The 21,013-nt window shown below is 40.9% G+C and overlaps 1 protein-coding gene and 1 pseudogene across 1 annotated transcript; both read right to left on the bottom strand.

The window, feature by feature from the left end:
- Positions 1 to 8,296: 8,296 nt before the first annotated feature.
- LOC100774104 (olfactory receptor 1052) lies at positions 8,297 to 13,849 on the bottom strand. The gene is made up of 2 exons (XM_027393523.1): positions 13,756 to 13,849; positions 8,297 to 9,258 (listed from the first exon to the last, which is right to left on the bottom strand). Exons 1-2 carry the CDS (start codon positions 13,847 to 13,849, stop codon positions 8,297 to 8,299), a joined length of 1,056 nt encoding a protein of 351 aa, XP_027249324.1.
- A 5,640-nt stretch (positions 13,850 to 19,489) lies between these two features.
- On the bottom strand, positions 19,490 to 20,425 carry LOC100773809 (annotated as a pseudogene).
- Positions 20,426 to 21,013: the final 588 nt, after the last annotated feature.

Genomic DNA, 21,013 nt, shown 5'->3' with positions numbered 1-21,013 from the left:
TCTCTAAACCCATTTGTACAAAGTTAATTATATTTTCTTAAACAAACATCTTGCTTGCATATATTACCATACTGTATAGGATCCTGGTGGAAATGTGTCCCTGTGCTTTCTCCGTGGAAATTAATTCTTTCTGCCCTGCTTTTCAAAAGCAGAGGATAAACACTTAGCATTGCATATTATTTACCACAAATAAATTTTCCATTCACACTATTTCACTTAAGGAATGCAAATATCCCTTGAGCTTTAAACTAGGTAATCTCTGAAGTGAAATCCACTCTGGTTTTGTAAGCACCATTTCAGAAATTTATACATATACAGAAGGATATTTAAAATGTCATTTTCCATGAATACCACCAAAATTGTAATGGAAATACATATAATATCCTACAATGTTTTCATAAGGGGTTAGCTATATCTGGATACTTGAAGTCTTTTTCAATAATGACAATAAATAAAGAAACACTCTCGACTCTTGCCAAAAGCCTTAGATTTCGGACTTTGGTGTGAGGCTTGCTGCTTTTCAAACTAGTATCTACCTACCTTGAAAATATATTCTTTGTTAAAATCTGACAGTTGACCTCCAAGCATCAGGAAGGAGATTCTTCATTCTGGAAGCTTCATAGAGCATATGCATCGCTTGACACGGGAGTTGGAAATCCTTTGCTTTCTCCACAATTCACTTTTCCAGAATGGCCATTTATAAAGGACCAGCCTTTTGGGAGCATCCCATCTAATCTGCCTCTGAGCAGCTGTTCTGGGACTCCTGGCTGTGCAAGCACAACTCAAGGGCAACTGCCGGAATAGAAATTGGAGAAATGGAGAGCAAGTCTCTCTTGGATTCATTAAGGTCTTGGCAATCATCTTTCCCAAGTCTGCAGTGAGGAGATCAGTTTCCTATCTCTTTTGGGACATTGGTAAATGAAGTTCACTTCCAGATTTTTGCTAAGAGGTGGTGGGCTGCTAAAACCATGAGGCTGGCTTCCCCTTACATTAGAGAGAGGATGTAAGTACAGATGTGTTCTTACTTAGACAGGCATCTGCAACTACAGTACTGCAGTATGCCTGCTGTCTTAGAGCCGTATCTTTCCTAGTAAGGACTGTTCATCTGGACACAATGTTTCTGACTTCACTGCCAGTACCAACTATGCCATTACCCACCCTGACTTTTGGTCCCTTTGTTTCTCCTGACCTGCTGGTTCTATTACATGCTGTGGATGGAGTCTAAAGGAGAGGAAGCCAGAGTCATCGAGCAGCTGTGTGGAGTACACGTGGAGAAAAAGCCTATAAGGTTTTAAGTCTTGCAGTATTTTACTGAACAAAAATAAAAATAAAAACATCAAGCCACGCTAAAAGTCATGTCTCTAAAGCCCAACAATCTCATTAATACCTTGGTTTTTATACATGTGGTGGCTCAGCAGTCAAGAATGTGTGCTAATTTTCCAGAAGACCGGACTCTGGGTCTCAGCATCATATTGGGTGGTTTATAGCTACCTGTAAACATAGTTCCAAGGGGATCTGACACCTCCAGCCTTCAGAGGCACCTTAACACACACACACACACACACACACACACACACACACACACACACACACACACACACACCACACTAAATCTTAAAAAAACATTTCTCATTTACAAGTGTTTTTAGAATAAACTATAAAATAAAGAACAAAACAAAATAATAAAACTATTTTAGATGATTATTGGCCATCAGGGCCTGATCTGCAACCCCAGCCTAGTATGGATGAAACTTGCAAACATCATTCTAAGTGAAAGAAGTCAGATCCACAAGGCACATAGTATTTCACTGATACGATAGCACTATCAACACACCCAGCATACAGACATAGGTTTTTTCATAGGCGTGCAATAAAGACTTCATGGAAACACAACCCAAAATTACATTTGTTATAACTTTCACACATACTAGTGGTGGCAGCAAAATTGGAAAAATTGGAAAGAATTATAATATAGGGTTTTAGGGAGAAAATGGTGCAAATATTCTAAAAGGACTGGAGGACACAGAACATGTGATATATACAACCTGCAAACTAATGAGCGCAGGTGTTATTGTCTGTCCTAGTATGTGCAGTTGTCGATATACTCACTCTATACAATGATCATTGTTATAATTATAGCTTAAACATTCTTGGTTATCTTAAATTGAGGACATCTCCAGAGTGTGAAAAACTATCTAGAATTCAGAGAAGGGAGACAGTGGATTAAGAGCACCTACAATTTTCTTATACATCCAGGAGTCTGAAATAGACCATTAAGCAGATGGAAAGGCTCAGAACAGCAGTAGTGAACAGTAGACAGAAACCAGACAAATCTAAAAAACCAATCAAAGGACCCCTAACATCAGGCACTAAATAACGTGGTGGGGGAGAGAAGAAACCCATAGCAGGTGGGACTCTCCCAGAAGAGCAAAGGAAAGCCTTGGTGAGTTCTATAGACACACAGTCTGGCTGGCCCACTAACAAACACAGTTAAGGTGAGAGATCAATATGGGTGAGATGGGTGAGACGACTCGGTGAAAGTGCTTGTTGTCAAGCCTGAAGAACTGAATTTCATCCCTGCGAAGAGAGTGGAAGAAGGAGACTCCTGAAAGATGTCCCCTGACTTTCACAATGCACTGTAGAATGTGTATGCCCCCAAATAAATAAATAAATAAATACAAATAAAATAAGTAAAAATATAAGAGACAAATGAGAATGTGCATGCAGTCTCTAAGATTGCTATGGTAGGAACAAAAGAACAGAGTCCTCAAATCAGCCAAAAAGTTCAATAAAAATAAGACCCAGTTGTTTGTACTTGCAAGAAACACCCATGTACTGATAGGCAAAGACCCACCCAGACTGAAAGTTAAAGGATGGGAAGTAATATTTCAGACTAATAGGATCTGAAAGTAAGGTGGGGTAGAATACTCGTCTCACAGAGCAGACATCGAGCCAAAATTAATCAGAAGAGATATAAGGCCACTGTATAATAGCAAATGGAACAACAAGATAATATATATATTATATATATGTGTATAATATATATTATATACAAATATATATAAATATATATAATATATAAAATATATATAATAATTATATATATATATATATATATTTGAAATAGACAAAATAATCATGACATTCATTTTGGAAACACAAAGAAAGCTGGTTAGCCAAACCAATTCTAAGCCAAAAGAGCAACGTGAGAGGCATCACAATATATAAATTCAAATTCCTTGCAGTGTTATTGTCTTAGTATTCTATTGCTGCGAAGAGATACCATGGTCACAGCAACAGTTATTAAAGAAAACATTTATTTGGGGTTCGCTTATAGTTTCAGAGTTTTAGTACACAGCATGAAGCATAGCAGCATGCAGGCAAACATGGAGCTGGAGAGGTACCTGAGAGTTCTGCATCCAGATTAGCAGGCAGAAGGAAGAGAGAGCCACTGGGTCTGGCTTGGGATTTTGAAAACCTCAAAGCCCACCTCCAGTGACACACTTCCTCCAACAAGGCCTCACCTCCTAATCCTTTCAAATAATGCCACTCCCTGGTGACTCAGCTTCAAATTTATGAGCCAATGGGGATCATTCTCATTCAAACTACCACAGCTATAGTGACAAAACCAACATGGTATTGCCACAAACAGACCCATGGAGCAGAATAGACAATTCAGAAATAAGTCCCCGCAGCTATAGATACCCAATTTTCTACAAAGGTGCCATAAAGAGGCACTGGATACCCACATATTAAAGTCTGAGACTAGATATTTATCTACAAGAACTAGTTCAAGATAAACCAAATGCCCCAGTGTAAAATCTGAAGATTTGAATCTACTCAAGGAAAACAGAAAAAAGAATTTTCAAGATAAGGATGCAGGCATGGGCTTGAATAGAACTCTGATAGTTTAGAGAAGAAGAGCAAGACTTGGCATATGCATAACTAATCAAACAACTTCTGAAGGTAAAAGAAATGGCTAGGGATTTGTAACAATAAGTCCACCAAAACCACCCAAGCCCCACTGCCATGTGGACTCTTTCTGCCAGGCCATCCGAGTTCCGCCTGCCGCCACGTTATGGTCCCAAGTAACACACAGAGACTTATATTAGGTACAATTGCTGCTTGGCCAATGACTAGGATTTCTCATCTGCTAGCTCAGTCTTAATTATCATAAATCTATACATTTTATAAGACTTATCTTATTGGATGCCAGCAACAAGTGTCCTGTCTTCTGGGCTCACATGGTGACTCTGCACTTTCTACTACCTTTCCCAGAATCCTCCTTCATTCCTAGTGCCACCTATCTTGTTTTCCTATTGGCAAACAGTACTTTATTTAGCAACCAATAAGACAATCATATACACAGAAGGACCTCCGCCATCATGCAGAGAGAGTCATGTTACACATTGAGACTGCAGAATTTGTTCCTGATAATACAGAATACAATTCTGGTTTTAGAGTTGTATTTGGCTTTTCTCCTCTAAATCCAAGCATATTGTTAAAATAAGCTTAAGAATTTCTGTACTAATTCAAGAAACCATTGATATAATACAGAAAAGGAGAAAGATTAGGGACTGTCATTTGTCTTTTCTTGGCTTTTTCTCTCAAGGTGTACACCCTTTCATAATTCTTATTTTCCCATGGTTGCCTTTCAGGGTATGCATACATCTACAAGCAAACATTTTTCTGCTAACATTTATGTTTGAGTACCACACAGCCAATGAAGACCTGCCTGACAGCAATCCCTGGATGCTCTGGAAACAAAATGGCCCACACCTCTTCGAGTACATTGGATCCAACTTGCTTAGTTTCAACTGACACTCCAGCCAGAACTTTGGGTACTGACTTCAATCAACACAAGAACTTCAAATAAGATAAAGACTTCAACCTGAACCTTTAATCAAGCATCTCCCACCAAACATGGACTGGATATAACCCATTCAGGACTTTCACTACACTAACATTTTCTTTCCCCACAGGACCCCATGAGGTTGTCATCGTGCCAGTTCAGCAGGAAGTAGCATGGAGAATACTATGCCCCCTTTCCCCACTGTTGACACCTAGTTAGGGCTAGTTTCCTATTGTTTAAGGTTGGGTTTGGAAGGAAGTGTTCAAGCTTGGACATCTCTTTCAGATGACTTTAAGGTTTAGTTGGAATAGTTATAGTGAAGATGTGACATTAGTAGATTATTATAACTTTGTGTGATTTACCCTTATGATTATTAATGATAGATAATTTATACCATTAAGTTTAATCCTCTTTTGTACTAAAAGGGGAGTTGTAGGGGAAATGTTAGCCATGCCCTCTTGGGGGCTGGTACAGGTGACACAGACCACACACACTAGGGCATGGTCAGTGATGTAGCAAGACCTTAAATATGAGGGTCGCACGCAGGCAGCTCTCTCTCTCTCTCTCTCTCTCTCTCTCTCTCTCTCTGTTCCATGGTTTGCCTGCTTTAGAGGACTGACTCATTGCGTGAGTACTTTCCTATTAAAACATCTGTTCTTCAAACTTGGTCTGACTCATTTGAGGTACACATTAATTGTGCCCCACTTTAGGGGTTGAAGAGACAGACAACAGAATTAGAGAATATCTTCACAAGTCATTCATCTGACAAAGGATTAATATCCATGATATATAAAGAACTAAAACACCCAGCCCTCAAAACTAAATAAGCCAATCAATAAATGGGCAAATGAACTGAACCGACACTTTCAAATAAAGAAGTACAAATTTCATGTATTTAGCCAATAGAGAACTACAAATGAAAGCTATAATAATATCTCATCATATCCAGTAAGGATGGTTTAGAATCAAGAAAAAAACAAGGAATAAAATAACATACTGTCAAGAGTGAAGAGGGAAAAGAAACCTTATACACCATTGCTAGGAATGTTAATCAATCCATCATCAATGGAAATTAGGATGAAGATTCCTCAAAAACTTAAAAATAGAACTTCCATATGATAAGTTTCACAGCTTCTGACAATATAGTCACAACTAGATTTGGGTTACTTAAACTTTTTAAAATATACCAAGTGTTTATTATAGCACTATTCAAAGAGCCAAGTTGTGGAATTAGCGTAGATGCCCAACAGATGAATAGATAAAGAAAACATGGTGCATATATACACAATGGAGTTTTAATCAGAAATGAAGAATGAAATTCTCTGTTTTCTGGAAAATGAATTGAACAGGAGACCATTATATTAAGAGAAGTAAGACATGCTTGTAATGACAACTATCACATATTTTATTTCATATTTGGAATGGGGAGACAGGAATGAGAGGAATAAGGGAGATAGAAATGGTTATAGAGGCTAGGGATGTAGCCTATTAGGTGTAGGTGATGGGGGATGTCCTTCTGTGTATGTTTGTCTTATTGGTTGATAAATAAAGTACTGTTGGCCAAAAGGGAAGCAAGTTAGGAGGGACTAGGAGTGGAGGAGAATTCTGGGAAATGTAGTAAAGAGAATTCTTGTTATCCAGGCAGGAAATGACATATCAGGCAGACTCAGAATATAAGCAGGGACAAGCAGGAAATCACTCTCTTCCTCCTCCTCTCTTCTCTGTGGAGCTGCCATGTGATCCTGGAAAGAGGATGCATTATGCCAGCATCCTCAATAAGATAAATCTTTATAAAATATATAGATTAAGAAATCCTAATCAATGGCCAGCAGCATTGTACCTAATATAAGTCTCTGTATGTTATTTTGGATGCCCACGTGGTGGCAGGGTTCAGGTGGCTGGCATAAAGACTTATCGTTACACAATGGTAGAGTACCTGCTTACCATACACAAAGCCCTGGGTTCAATCCCAGTATCTACATATACTGGGCATGATGATGCCTACCTGTAATATTGGCACTCTAGAAATGGAGTAGGAAGATTAGAGGTTCAAGATCATCTTTGGCTACATAGTGAGTTAAGGTACATGAAACACTGCCTCAAGAAGAAATGAAAAAGTAAAAAAAGAGACAAGACCATGGAGGAGGTATATATGAACAAACATTGTTTCATGCATGCATAAGAAGTCATAATGAAATGGATTAGTTTGTATAATTAAAACATGTCAATAAAAGGCTAACAAATAAAAGCCCAGTGTCAGGAATGTGCTATCTCTTTTGCAATTTTTGGCCAGTGATGTCCCATAGAAATCCAAACATTAATTTCCAGTGCTGTTTATCACCCTCAAGAAGTTGAAAGTGGAAACCTATTGTAGAAGACAACATATATTTGAGTCTTAGAATATTGAGATGCCAAGCTAGTATTGACCTCGAAATTTCGTCACTACCAGCCGATTTTAATAATGCCAGAAGATGCTGTGCATGCCATGGAGGTAAAAGTAGTCTTCAATATTTACCTATTTGTGAACCCTGAGAGCTGTGAAAACAACGTGCCTGGAAAGACATACCAACTGCTGCAATAGTGGCACAAATGTTATGGGAACAACCAATCTATTTCTGATTGGATATAAGTCCGGTTTCACAAGTTAAAACCCATTCACAGAATCATTGTTGGGCAAAGAACCTGTGGCTAGGTCTGTGTTAGGCCCTAGGAGAGAACCTAGTACTGTCAGTCTGATACATGGATATAATATTAAACAATTCTAAATTACCATTATAGACATAGATTAGTATATCTCTCACCAGAAAAACTTCTATTTTTAGTACATGGTGATTAAAACAGAGACCCATAACTGGTCAAGGTGCAAAGAGTTAGAGATTTTGGAATGCTCAACAAAAGTGAGTCATTTGTATCACATCTCCTCCCATCACTGCAGAAGAGGAAGCAGACTGAGTCAGAGGTGGTGGATGACTACAAGGAAACAGTGTCTTCTGGACATAGCTAGGAAACTGCATGAACTCACAGTGGTTGTGACAGCATGCACAAGATCTGTGCAAGCTCAGTACAGCCGAGATCCCAGGATGGTGAGGGAACACAGCCATAAAGTACTACCCCTAGCCGAGGAGCTGTTGGCAACTGATAACTTCCAGGAAAAGGAAAGCCAGTTTTCTTTAAGAGTTTGGTCTTTGGTAAGACAACCACACACCAGTGGAAGGCTACACACCCAAGAATATATAGGCAGCACAAATTGAACTTGATGGGTGTTTTAAAAAATTAAGAAAAAGAGAACAGAAAATTGGGTAGGTAGGGCAAAGGGGTGTATCTTGGAGAAGGTAGAAGAGGGATAAAGTATGATAAAAATACATTGTATAAAATTATCAAAGAACTCAAAAATGTTTTAGTGTACTAGGCAAAAAGGAAAGAAAGAAAAGACAGGTAAATAATCTAGTTGTTGATCTCACTAGAGAAGTCATGCTTTTTAATAAGTTTCCTCAGGACACCCTTGACCTCTTTGTTTCTCAGGCTGTAGATGATAGGGTTCAACATGGGGGTCACAACACAGAAAAGCACAGACACCAGGATATCCATGTCCAAGGAGTAGCCTTCCCTGGGTCTGTCATAGTTGAAGTTAGCTGTTCCAAAGAAGACCACCACCACAGTGAGGTGGGAAGCACAGGTGGAGAAGGCCTTTTTCCTGCCCTGAGCAGAGGGAATCCTAAGGATGGCAGAGATGATGAGCACATAGGAGCCTGCAGTGAACAGGCAGGGGCTCAGGCCAATGGTGGCACTGGCCACGTGGAGCACAGACTCATTGACAGAGGTGTCTGAGCAGGAGAGCTTCAGGAGCAGTGGGATGTCACAGAGAAAGTGACTGATCTGATTGGGTCCACACAGGGTGAGTGTGGCTGTCAGTGTTGTGTGAGTCACAGAATTGACCAGGCCACAGAGCCAGGAGCCAGTCACCAAGCAGACACAGACCTTCACACTCATGAGAACTGGATACTGAAGAGGGCGGCAAATGGCCACATAGCGGTCATAGGCCATGGCAGCCAAAAGAACACCCTCCGTGCCAGCACATGTCACAAAGAAGAAGATCTGGGAGAGACAGCCCTCATAGGAGATGGTCTTCTTCTCCCTGAAGAAATTGACCAGCATGACCGGAATGGTGGTGGACGTGTAGCAGATGTCCAAGAAGCTCAGGTTGCTGAGGAAATAGTACATTGGAGTGTGGAGGGCGGGGCTGATTCTGGTGGCCAACATTATGAGCGTGTTCCCCAGGAGAGTTGTCAGGTAAATGGCCAGGAAGATCAGGAAGAAGAAGCCCCGTAGGCTGGAGTGGTTGGAAAATCCCAGGAAGATGAATTCTGTGATGTGTGTTTGATTGCTCATTCCAAACAGAGTCGTAGCTACAAAGAGAACAAAGAATCCAGAATAAATGTGCTGAAGGCACTGTCAAACATGTTTCTAAACCAGAGCCATCTCCATTGAGGACTCATAAAGGAGTCTGGATGGGAGGTCACCTGTGGGGTTAACCTTAAAGTGAGCCAACTTAGTTGGTTGATGACAGGTGAGAATAAGTGGAAGCACAGGGAAAGCCAACACTAATTCCCCAATGATTGCATTGTTATAAGCTTATTGTCTCACAGTCTCAATACTACCCCTCCATTATCATCGTCCTTTCTTGTAAACATCTAACTTTTCTCTAAAAGGCATGAATTTTCATTGCCAAAAAAAAAAAAAATCACAAGAATTCAGTCATCTACAGGCCAGATTAGTGTTCCTCCTCAGCACACTGCACTGTAGGGTCTTCTTGCTTTCATTTTACACATAAGTGAGTGGGTCATCTTCTGTGAGATTGTACATGACAGGAGAGCTGCACAATGACAACACCACTGACATGCCAACATGTATGGGAGAACTCTCACAGGGCCTCACTCTTAGATGAAGAGCTACAAATGAAGGCTCTTCTTCTTCTTCTTCTTCTTCTTCTTCTTCTTCTTCTTCTTCTTCTTCTTCTTCTTCTTCTTCTTCTTCTTCTTCTTCTTCTTTGGTTTTTTGAGACAGGGTTTCTCTGTGTAGCTTTGGAGCCTATCCTGGAAATAGCTCTGGAGACCAGGCTGGCCTCAAACTCACAGAGATCTACCTGCCTCTGCCTCCTGAGTGCTGGGATTAAAGGTGTGTGCCACCAACGCCTGGCCATGAAATCAATTATTGACTGCTGAGAGAATCAGTTTTCTCCAGGGATGAGCCCCCCTGATTGACTATCCAATACCAAAGGGTCATCTGTAAAAACATAAATATATAAGCAACACTAAATGACATCAGGCAGTGGTGGCACACACCTTTAATCTCAGCACTTGGGAGGCAAAGGCAGGCAGATCTTTGTGAGTTTGAGGCCAGTCTTGTATACAGAGTGAATTCCAGGACAGTCAGGGCTACACAGAGAAACCCTGTCTCAAAAAACTGAAAACCAAACCAAGCAAAAAACACTAAATGGACTTAGTAGGATATAACAGAAAAAAGAAAAAAGGCCAAGGGAAGGGAAGAAAGCAAGGAACTACACATGAAGATGTAGGGCAAGAAGACTTCTTCACTCTAAGTGGGTTTGTAAATTGGTGCAGCTACTATAAGAATCAGTGTGAGGGCTTCTCAAAAAACTAAAATGAAGCTGCCATTTGACCTAGCTATACTACACCCAGGCATATGCCCACAGGACTCTATATACCACCTAGACGTACTTGCATGCCATGTTCATTGCCATACTAGTCACACCAGCTGGGAAATTGAACCAGCCTGGATGTCTACCAATGGATGAATGGGTAAAGAAAATTTGGTGCTGATACACAATAAAAATCTTATTCAGCCACAGGGAAAAGTGGATAGAACTGGAAGACATATCAAGCAAGGGAACCCCAGATCACAAAGAAAAATCCTGTACGTTTTCACTCCTGTTGGAATCTTACCCCTCATTGTTAGATACGTGTATCTGTGTGGGAGAACATAAGAGTGGAGGCCAGGGAACTGGGAAGGGGTCTAGGGATGAAAGACAGAGGGAGTGGGATAAGACGACAGCACACAGGAGAGATGGAGCTGGACAGGGAAATCCCAGGGTAGGGGGTACACCCCAGAAAGGGAGGCAGAGAGATACACGTGTGTGGAGAGAACCAGCTGAAAGTAAGTATGTATGAAGAAGCCATAAGGAAAACTGTTCGTTGACAAACTAATGAAAAGGTAAGTAAACACTAATGACAACAAGAAAAATGAAACAAACGGACAAAAATGTGGGATGTATTTCAGTGGTAGAACAAGCCTGGGACCCTGGGTTTGATTCTTGGCACTGGAAACTTGTGAAAATAGATTTTTCCATTTTACTTTATACAAAATATAATTCTTTTTTTTTTTAAGGGAAGACAAAAGCAAGAGGTGTTTTTCATGCGGTGTTCTTTTCGGGTTGATGAGATGCAAGTCTAACCTAATTGATTAGACTAAGACCTCAATATTTGCCACTCTCCTCATCCCCCTACTTCCTCCCCACAGGGAGAGCTCAGTAGTTTGCCCCCTCCCTCCCCTAGACTTCTGTGACTATATTTGAATCACTTCCCTGCCTAATGTCTTCTGTTTTCAAGTGGGTACAAACGAACCTTACTTCCCTCATCGAGATTAATTTGGAGACATAAACCTCATCAGTAATTCCATGAGCCCTGCACTAAATCAGACACCACCCTCCTAATGTAGGCATGTACTGTGGGTATTTTACTGGGCACATTTGTGAGAAGACAACAGGTTAGTGACCCAGAAAATATTAACAGCAGGAACCAGAAGTAAAATAGACAGCCCGAGTTTGTCCAGTTGAAGGCAAGAGAGTCTTTTGTATTCAGGTGTATAGAAGAAAGGCCCCAGAGGTCTCTGGGATTCTAGACAACTTCTCCGTGAGTCACCAGTAGAGTACTGTTTGCAGCCACTTAACCACGTCCCTGGTCACTGGGGCATTCTGTTAATTGCAATGAGCTAGTGTGTCAGCCTGACTGGTCGATATCAAATTCCACAGCTAATTCTAAAAAGCCTGGTGAGCTTTTGCTTCAAGTACAATCTCCTTTTGCTACTCCTGAGGAGTCAACCAATGAACAAGGCAGGGATGCAAAGACTGTGTCAGAACCACTCTGTGAGCAAGGTTCTTATAAAAACAGATAGATAATAATCCAGCAGAGACCTCTGAAAATATTCCTTCTCATATCAGAGAGGGTCAGGAAATGGAGATGTTTGGCTGTCTAAAAGCGAGCCTTTGGCATGGCAATAGGTAAGATGGCCATGGAATGTGAGGGCACCTTGGAGGGACCTGGGCTTGGTTTTTGGAAATCTTCAACTTTGGGAAATGGGCAAGAAACACAAGTGTAGCCAGGCACAGAATCTTCCATTTTATCCCAAAAGGGACATGTAGTTGGGAAACCCGCCCCAGAGTACCTTGAGGTTTTTTTTTTTAAATTACCTTAAGGTTTTTAATCCAGAAATGTCATTTGAGAACTACAACATGGAATGGTCTGCAGTTCGAGTTGTCTATCAGGCTTTGGAGTTTGGAGAGAATCTCTGAAGCCATAGTTAGGAGGAGCCAAGCTTGGAATACTTTTAAAGTTCGTGGGTGGTTAGGACATAGTCAGGGTCTGACTTGATTTGGACAGGTTGAACCATTGGCAGAGTCATTTATTAAAACAGAAATTAAAGAATTGCTGCAGGTGTGGGGAGGGGAGAGAGTGGAGAGTTGGGTAATATTGATGCTAGTTCCTATGGGGTATATACTTGTGTATCCCAATAGGCAATGGCACACTTCCCTACCTACCTACATACCTACCTACCTACCTACCTACCTACCTACCTACCTACCTACCTACACACACACACACACACACACACACACACACCACTGGGGAGACATGCTAATCTTTTTCAGACACAAACCTGAGAGTCATTGCCTTAAAGAGAACTATTAAAGTCATGAATTTACAAGACAGAGCAAGAAGAGAAGGCAAAGGTGAGAGCCTTGTAATCGCCTGAGTTGTAGGGATTATGGTTGTAAGAGGCATGCCAGAAAGAGACTTCAAGATAGGTGTGCTATCCCTGTAGGTTAGCTGTGGCCATCACTCCAGCATAAAGCAGCATACAGAGTACAGAGAACCACACATCCTCTTAGACAAGCTTTATGTGCACTGTTTATTACAACTGCACTCTTCTCTGTTTTCTCTATCAGCTGCATGGCTAGATCTAAATTCCTTGGAACTGGGGCATGCATTTTCTTTTTGTTTTTTCGAGACAGGGTTTCTCTTTGTAACAGCCCTGGCTATCCGGGAATTGACTTTCTAGACCTGGAACTCACAGAGACCCGCCTGCCTCTGCCTCCCAAGTGCTGGGATTAAAGGAGTGAGCCATCACACCTGGCAACACGTATTTTCTTAACTGACAATACTGATAAATTCTCTACTCCCCTTTTGTAGGTGCATGTTGAGGGTTATTCATAGAAAGAAATGAAAACCTTTGTGGAAGGCAAACTATAAAGAGCAAGTGATACATAACTTGTGCATAACTAAATTATGAAAGTGAACGTTTTTAATACTCAGAGATTAAAAACAACAACAAACCATTGCCTTTGAAACTACATACACTGCTTGTTTTAAATGACTTCAAATAAGGATTGAAGGCAATCTTTGAGAAATATACCCATAAAGCATTTAATATACACGTTCATATACACATACAGTAGATGCAGAAACACAATGATGGTGTTTTTTTCTTTAATCTCATTGGCTACTCTAATTTTTTGTGGATGGGGACAACATGAGATGTGACATCTACCAGATTTTCCACATTCTTCACCCTCATATTGTTTGTGTATGGCAATAACAGTGACTTACCATCATGGGAAGCCTCTATGAACAACTCCCCATAGGCACTGCAGTTTGTATGAGACCCTGGGGTGTTGAGCACCTCTTGGAAACCACACTCCATTGCACACAGATAGATTTCCATCTGAAACCTTCTTGATGGTGATCACCTTCCTCTTCCTAGGAGGGGAGGATAGATTTCACAGTAGACAAAGAATGAGTTCTCCTAGGCTCAATCTATACACACACACAAGGACCCCTTGACAAAAAGCTTTTTGAATTCAGTTTAAAAGAAGTATGTTTTCCTTTAAACATTAAAATAGATCCACTGCAAAACATCCAATTAAAACCACAAGATGAACTCAACAAATGAATGACAAAAATCTAGTTTAACATACTGCAATTCAACTGGGATCTTCCAAATTGGGTGATGAGTAGGGACACAAATTAGGTAACAGTGCTAGCACTCAAGAATGCTTTGTCAGCTAATTGTAGGTGTCTGTGTCCTTGAAGGAAACAGACCTGGCATAAAATAAGCCAAGGTAATTTGTTTGGTGATTAAATCAGTTGAACACAAGGAAATGACATATTATTCATATCTGATTGTGCCATGCAAATCAATATTTTTAAGTTTAATTTTCATGGCACTAAGAAAATTGCTTTTCTATTACACACACAGACACACACTATTAGGAAGAGTTTTTCTAAAAGAAAATCTAGATAGATTTTAGGTGTTTTGGCCAACTTGATTTACCGTCTTTGGATATAAACTACTTTCACTTTGATCTGGGTTACTGTTTGTACACCGTCACATGACATGAGCATGCTGGACCAGATGAAATATTTGAATGTCATGTAGTTGAGCATCTGTTAAACCTTATATGTAAATTTGGAACATTTCCACCAGGCGAGGTGGGCGGAGGCCCCTCCCATCTCAAATGGCTAGTGGTTGGATGATGAACTGACCTTTTTGTTCTCACTTGTGCAGCTTTGGTCTCTTAATAAATTTCCACTGGAAATTGGGGCACTGTGTCTCTATCCTCCTGTACTTGTAGCTAGTCTCCCATTTGGATCCTGTTTAACATACCCTATCCATCAGGCAGTCTTTGTGATTACCCTCATCAATTGTCACCCACTCAAACATGAAAATACTGCTACGTCTCCTGTTTGGTGTGTGTATTTCCATCACTTGTATTAATATGCATGTGCAAAAATCAAATAAGACACTTACACAAAAGGTCTCAGTCCTTTCCCTCACAGACTTCTCTACAAGTCCGGTGACTGGCAACAACAATGGTATAGCAGCATAGTAGGTACTGTTTATTGAACACTAATGCTGCACCAGATGCTATGCTGAATGTCTATCTTTATGAACATGCTTAACGTTACACAAGGACTACTACTGGGACTGGAATTTTATAGAGTCCATCTGACCTATTATTCTGTCTTTCTAAGAACATTTCATGGAAGAAGGAAATGGGAGAACAAAAAGGAAGGAGGCAGGAAGGAAGGAAGGGAATAGGGGAAGGAGAAGAAAGGAAGATGGAAACAGAAGAGTGGAAAATAAGGGAAAACCTATAATTTTTCAAAATTTCTGAGAGCTCAACCAAATCACCATCCTTTCCCCTAAACAATAACAACAAAACAAACACAAATAAAGTTATTGGTTATATCAGTCACTTTTCATTTCTTAGAATTGTAACTATAAAAAACAATGGAACGATTAGCAGTTGTACTTTCTATCAATGGTCCTTATCTTTAGGCAGCCGACCACAGAGTGCTAGCTGGGCATGGGTTTCTTGAGTGCCCATCTCAATCATGATAAATACTGCTGCTTTTTAACCAGTGTATTTAGTCTCAGGATTTAGAAGAGGGCAACTCTATGGGAAATTATACTTCTACACAAGCTCACAGCCTAGATAGGACAGAACTAATATTCAGATTTACCTCGTGGGGCTGGAGAGATGGCTTGGTGGTTAAGAGCACTTGGTAAGAGTACCAGAGTTCCCAGCACCCATGTGGGATGGCTTACAACCACTTGTAACTCCAGCTCTAGGAGATCCGACACCCACTTCAGGCCTCTGTGGGCATCCGCTCACGTGTGGCATACACTCACACAGATATACAATACATATAAATGAGAATAGATCCTAAAACAACAACAACAACAACAAATTTGAGTCCCTTCCAATGGATACATATGTCAGAGTATGGAAGTGGCTTCCAATCACCTCTTTGTGAGAGATCCCCTCGGGTCCTTGACCCTGCCACCATGGAATTGTATATTCCTGATGGTGCCTGATCTCCATGCCTATCTGAAGCTTCCCAGGATGCAAAGCCTGAGGTACAAAGCCTATTAATTAACTACCCAGGTTAACGTTAAGACCCCCAGAATCCAAACAGTGAAAGGAGAGGAGCCATCTCCACAAATTGTCCCCTAATCTCCACACACACTGTATTCTCTCTCTCTGTGTGTGTGTGTGTACGCACACATGCACACTCAGAGAGAATTAATTAATTACTTAGTTAATTAAACTCTTCCACCAAACACATGGAGGAACAAAGAGGTTGAAAGGAGACAACTGGGTTGAACTGTAATGGTTAGCCCTATTCAGCAATTTTGGTTCAAAAAACACTTGAGAAATATAACAGCTCTCGAACACATAAGTTTGACACCATGGGCACAAGTGACATCTTACTGCTCAATGTCTATGAGCCAAGTCCCCCATAGTGACCATGTAATGGTGGCAGCCTTTTTCCAAGCCAAAACAGTTCTTCTCTCTTTCCCAATCACCAAATCATCTCAGAAGATAAGTGATTGAGAAAATGAAAATAACCCAGTCTAGGAAATTTTTTCCTAAAGTGATGGAGGGCAAGAAAATAATTTGCAGACTTCAGAGCTTTATTAAGCAAACAAGCTGATCACAGCATATTTCCCAAGGATCAGTGTGCTTTGAAATCAACATAAGAGCCCTTGGCTGAGTGAATAAAAAGGTTTCTGATTACAAGTGTTATGCAAACTCAATTACATTTTATTTAAACAAATTTTTGTCTGCTCCTACTGTCAAAGCATAATGAATTAAAGGAGGAATATGACCTTATGTTTCTTTCCCTGAAAATTATAACCACAACTGTGTTTATCAGATTCATCGTAAGACTAGTATTTTGTATTATACATTGTTTACTGTGAGTATATTTCCCACCATATTATCTCATTTAAGGAATTCGGGCATCCCTTAAGATATTAAGTAAACAATTAGTGTCATTTCAATTCTGGCTTTATTATTGCTACTTTAGTAACTGACCTACATAAAAATGATATTGAGACTATTGCTATTATATAAATGTCATGAAAAGGATGATAAAAATATGTACCAGGCTTCATAATTGGCTTTTCAGGGTTGATATCCTGAGCTGGGCAGAGTGTTTCTCATGTGTGATAGTTAATAAACAAACTGCTTACCACCGACGCCTGTTGAAAGCCCGTGTCTCTGGCTGTGGTGTGAGTGGGCATCCGTGCCCTCCACAACATTGGGCTTTGGTAGAAGTGGTCATTAACCTTCATGCATCATGATGACCCGGCATCCTTGAGGTCTGCCTATTGCGCACTCATTGCTTCAGGGAGGAGTCAAAGCCTGTGATTTCTCCATATTACACATTTCTTGAATGGTGACTTATAAAGGTCCACACACTAACCTTTAGGGAGCAGCCTGGCTAATCTCTCTCTCAGTAACTGTCTCGAACGCATTAGCACACAAATACAAGGGCAACAGTCTAAATAGAAGCAGTGGAAATGAAGTACAATTAACTCTCTTGTGCATTCATTAAGGTCATGAAAAAAATCATCTTTTCCCAACATGCAATGAGAACAGCTTCCTATCTCTTTTGGGACATTTGTTAGTGAATTTCAGTCCTAAATATATTGTTAGGATTATTGGTGGTTAAAGCCTGAAGGCCTGTCTGTCCTCCACCCAAGCACATAGGCTCATTTGATTGGTTTCTCCAATGTACAGGTGACTAGCAGCCATGGCCAAGAGCTATGGATCTAGACTTAATGCTATGCATCCTGCAGTTGGGTGTGCATATGGCCATAGTTCTAACAGCATAGCTGCTCTCTTAGCTTTTAATAAATCCCAGCAGGGCAGCTTTTTTGGGTAGAAGACTTCTGCTCCTTCTTAACAGCACCATTATGCCCAATTCCTTGTCTTTTCATTGTTCATAAAACAGTATTGACACTGCTTACTCCTGTAAAGTTTAAAGGAAAGAAATCACAGTTATCAAATGGCTTTACTGGACACAATCAGGGAGAGAGCTATGAGTCTGAAAATACTGCATTTTTTATTGCATCATTTTTTAAATTAAAATAGACAGCATTGATCATCTGTGAAAGTTAATCTTCATTGTCAACTTGACTGGCTTTGGAGTCACCTAGGAGACACACCTCTGAGCTTGTCTGTGAGGTTCCCAGAGAGGCTTCATGGATGGATAATACACCCTGAATCAAAGCAGCACCGTGCCAAGAACTGCTGTTGTGTGACACTATTCCTGACAATAGACAAAATAAAGGTGTCACCCAAGTCTAAGTTGGTGAACCAATGAATTTTTGAGGTGGGGCAGGGGGACTATTTTCAACAGTATGGAGAGGAGTTAGTTACAAGAACAGAAATTATTCAAAGACAGCTGCACCACCAAAAGTCCACCCACCATAGGCAACAGCTCACAAAAGCTGGAAAACTAGAAAGCATGGTATAGCACACAAGCAGATCAGCTGTCCAGAGAATGTGCTGGTTAGGTTTGGTTTTTGACACAAGCTAGAGTCATCTGGGAAGAGGGAACCCCAACTGAGAAAATGCATGTATAAGATAGCCTGCAGGCATGTTTGTGGGACATTTTCTTGATTAATGTGGGAGGGTCCAGCTTATTGGGGATGGTAACTGAGCAAGCCATGAGAAGCAAACTAGTAAACAGTGTTCCTTTATGTCCCCTCTTTCAGTTCCTGCCTCCACGTTCCTGGCCCCAGGCTCCTGCCCCATGTTCCTGCCTTGACTTCTGTTGTGGTAGACTATGATTGGAACATGTAAGCCAAATAAACCCTCCCAAGTTGACTTTGATCATGGTGCTTTATCACAGCAAAAGAAAGCACACTGGGGCAGAGGGTGTCTCTTTAAGGCACCACATGTGATCTGAGTCTCTTCCAAGCAGCTTGGCCAATTTCTGCTTCTTCCAGACAATTCTAGTCCAAGCCTCTCCCAGACTTTCAGCATTCTTTACAGATTACGTATGCTTGGAGAGGGAGGGGCCTGGTAAATCTGGTCTGTTTCAGGTACATCCTGAAACTATTGAGTTGGTTACTTTCTGAGCTACACAATTATGAGGACCATAGTTAAGATCCCAGTACCCACAAAGCAAGCAAAGCCCCATGAACCCCTGTAATCTAAGATTCTAAGAGCTGGGTCTTGGGAGCTTGCTAGATTCTAGACTAACCAAGAAATGAAGCCTAGTCTGGGAAGGGAATTTTCTCAGAGGAACAGGTGGAACAATGTTATGTAACTGTACGATAGAATATGGCTTGGCATATAAAGGAGTGAAGTTCTGATACACATTACAACGTGGGTGAAGACTGAACACATTGTACCAAAGGTTAAAAAAAAAGACAGAAAATGCCATGTATTTATTATATATTTACATTGACCTTAAAAGCACAAAATATACAAATTCACAAGGACATAAAATAGATGAGCAGTTTCCCAGAGCTGAAGTTTTTTCAGGAAACATAAGTAATAGCTAATGGATAGGGCCTTTGGGGTCCAGTGTTGAAAGCACTCTGGAACACCAGTTCATTGGCAGGGTACATGAGATCAGTGTGTGGAATGGAACGTTTGTCCTCACGGGATGGGGCAAAACAGCTGTGAAGAGGGACTAAGTGGAGAAAGCACTGTAAAACTGCATGGAATGTTCATCTTCTTCCACAACTAACAATGTTCTCAGAAAAAAATATTATCTCACCAGAGAATCCATGTTTTCTAGTAAGCTTCCTCAGACTGCCCTTGACCTTGTTTCTTAGGCTGTAGATGATGGGATTAAAGATGGGAGTCACAACACAGACACTAAGACGTCCATGTCTAGGGAGTAGCCTTCCCTGTCATAGTTGAAGTTGGCTGTTCCAAAGAAAACCACCCCCACAGTGAGGGGGAAGCACCAGTGGAGAAGGCTTCCCTTCTACCCCTTTCTTCTATCCAGGTAGAGGGCATCATCATCATCTAAGGATGGCAGAGATGATGAGCACATAGGAGCCTGCAGTGAACAGGCAGGTGCTCAGGCCAATGGTGGCACTGGCCACGTGGAGCACAGACTCATTGACAGAGGTGTCTGAGCAGGAGAGCTTCAGGAGCAGTGGGATGTCACAGAGAAAGTGATTGATCTGATTGGGTCCACACAGAGTGAGTGTGGCTATCAGTGTTGTGTGAGTCACAGAATTGACCAGGCCACAGAGCCAGGAGCCAGTCGCTAAGCAGACACAGACCTTCACACTCATGAGAACTGGATACTGAAGAGGGCGGCAAATGGCCACATAGCGGTCATAGGCCATGGCAGCCAACAGATACTCACTGGCTGCTTCTGTCACAAGTAAAAAGATGGGTAGACAAGGTCTTCTTTGGTCATGGTTTTCTAGCATTCCTTTGACTCTGGTATAGCTCATGCCTAAGAAATTCAAGTTATGGGTGAAAGAACGCATTGGAATGTGGAGGGAAAGGCTGACAATACTCACATTTCCCAGAGAAATTGACTGTTAAATGAATGAAGTCCGCTAAGACCAAGAAAACTGGTTCCTTTACTTCAAGACAGCAGGAAATTCCATAATCCTGATTTAGTCACTGTTGTTTGAATTCCCATTTCATTGAATTCTGTCTCAACTGAAGTGATAATTTGGAAGTAAAAATCTAAAACCATAAGATATGGTGACAAACACTGAGAGAGCTGACTGATCCTTCATTTCTTGGATTAGGCAGCATTCTCAAGATATTGTAGCTTGACTCTGAGAACAGGGTCATTCCTACATTCCCTAGCTCTATGCTTCTTCTTGTACATATCATCACTGTCTATTAGCTTTTTTGCATTCTATAAGTAGCTAAATTCTAATAGGCAAGAGTTTATGATAACTCATACATGCTCTCCAAACTGCTTAAAAGAAATGGAAGAAAATTAACTCAGTGCCAAGCAGGAGCCCAGCGAGCAGTAGGTGAAATGATCTTCCTTTTGTCCCCCACTTTTTATCTGGGATGTTGCC

The sequence above is a fragment of the Cricetulus griseus genome, assembly GCF_003668045.3.
Source record: "Cricetulus griseus strain 17A/GY chromosome 1 unlocalized genomic scaffold, alternate assembly CriGri-PICRH-1.0 chr1_0, whole genome shotgun sequence".
Classification (NCBI taxonomy): domain Eukaryota; kingdom Metazoa; phylum Chordata; class Mammalia; order Rodentia; family Cricetidae; genus Cricetulus; species Cricetulus griseus.
This window is presented reverse-complemented; position numbering and strand designations above follow the sequence as displayed.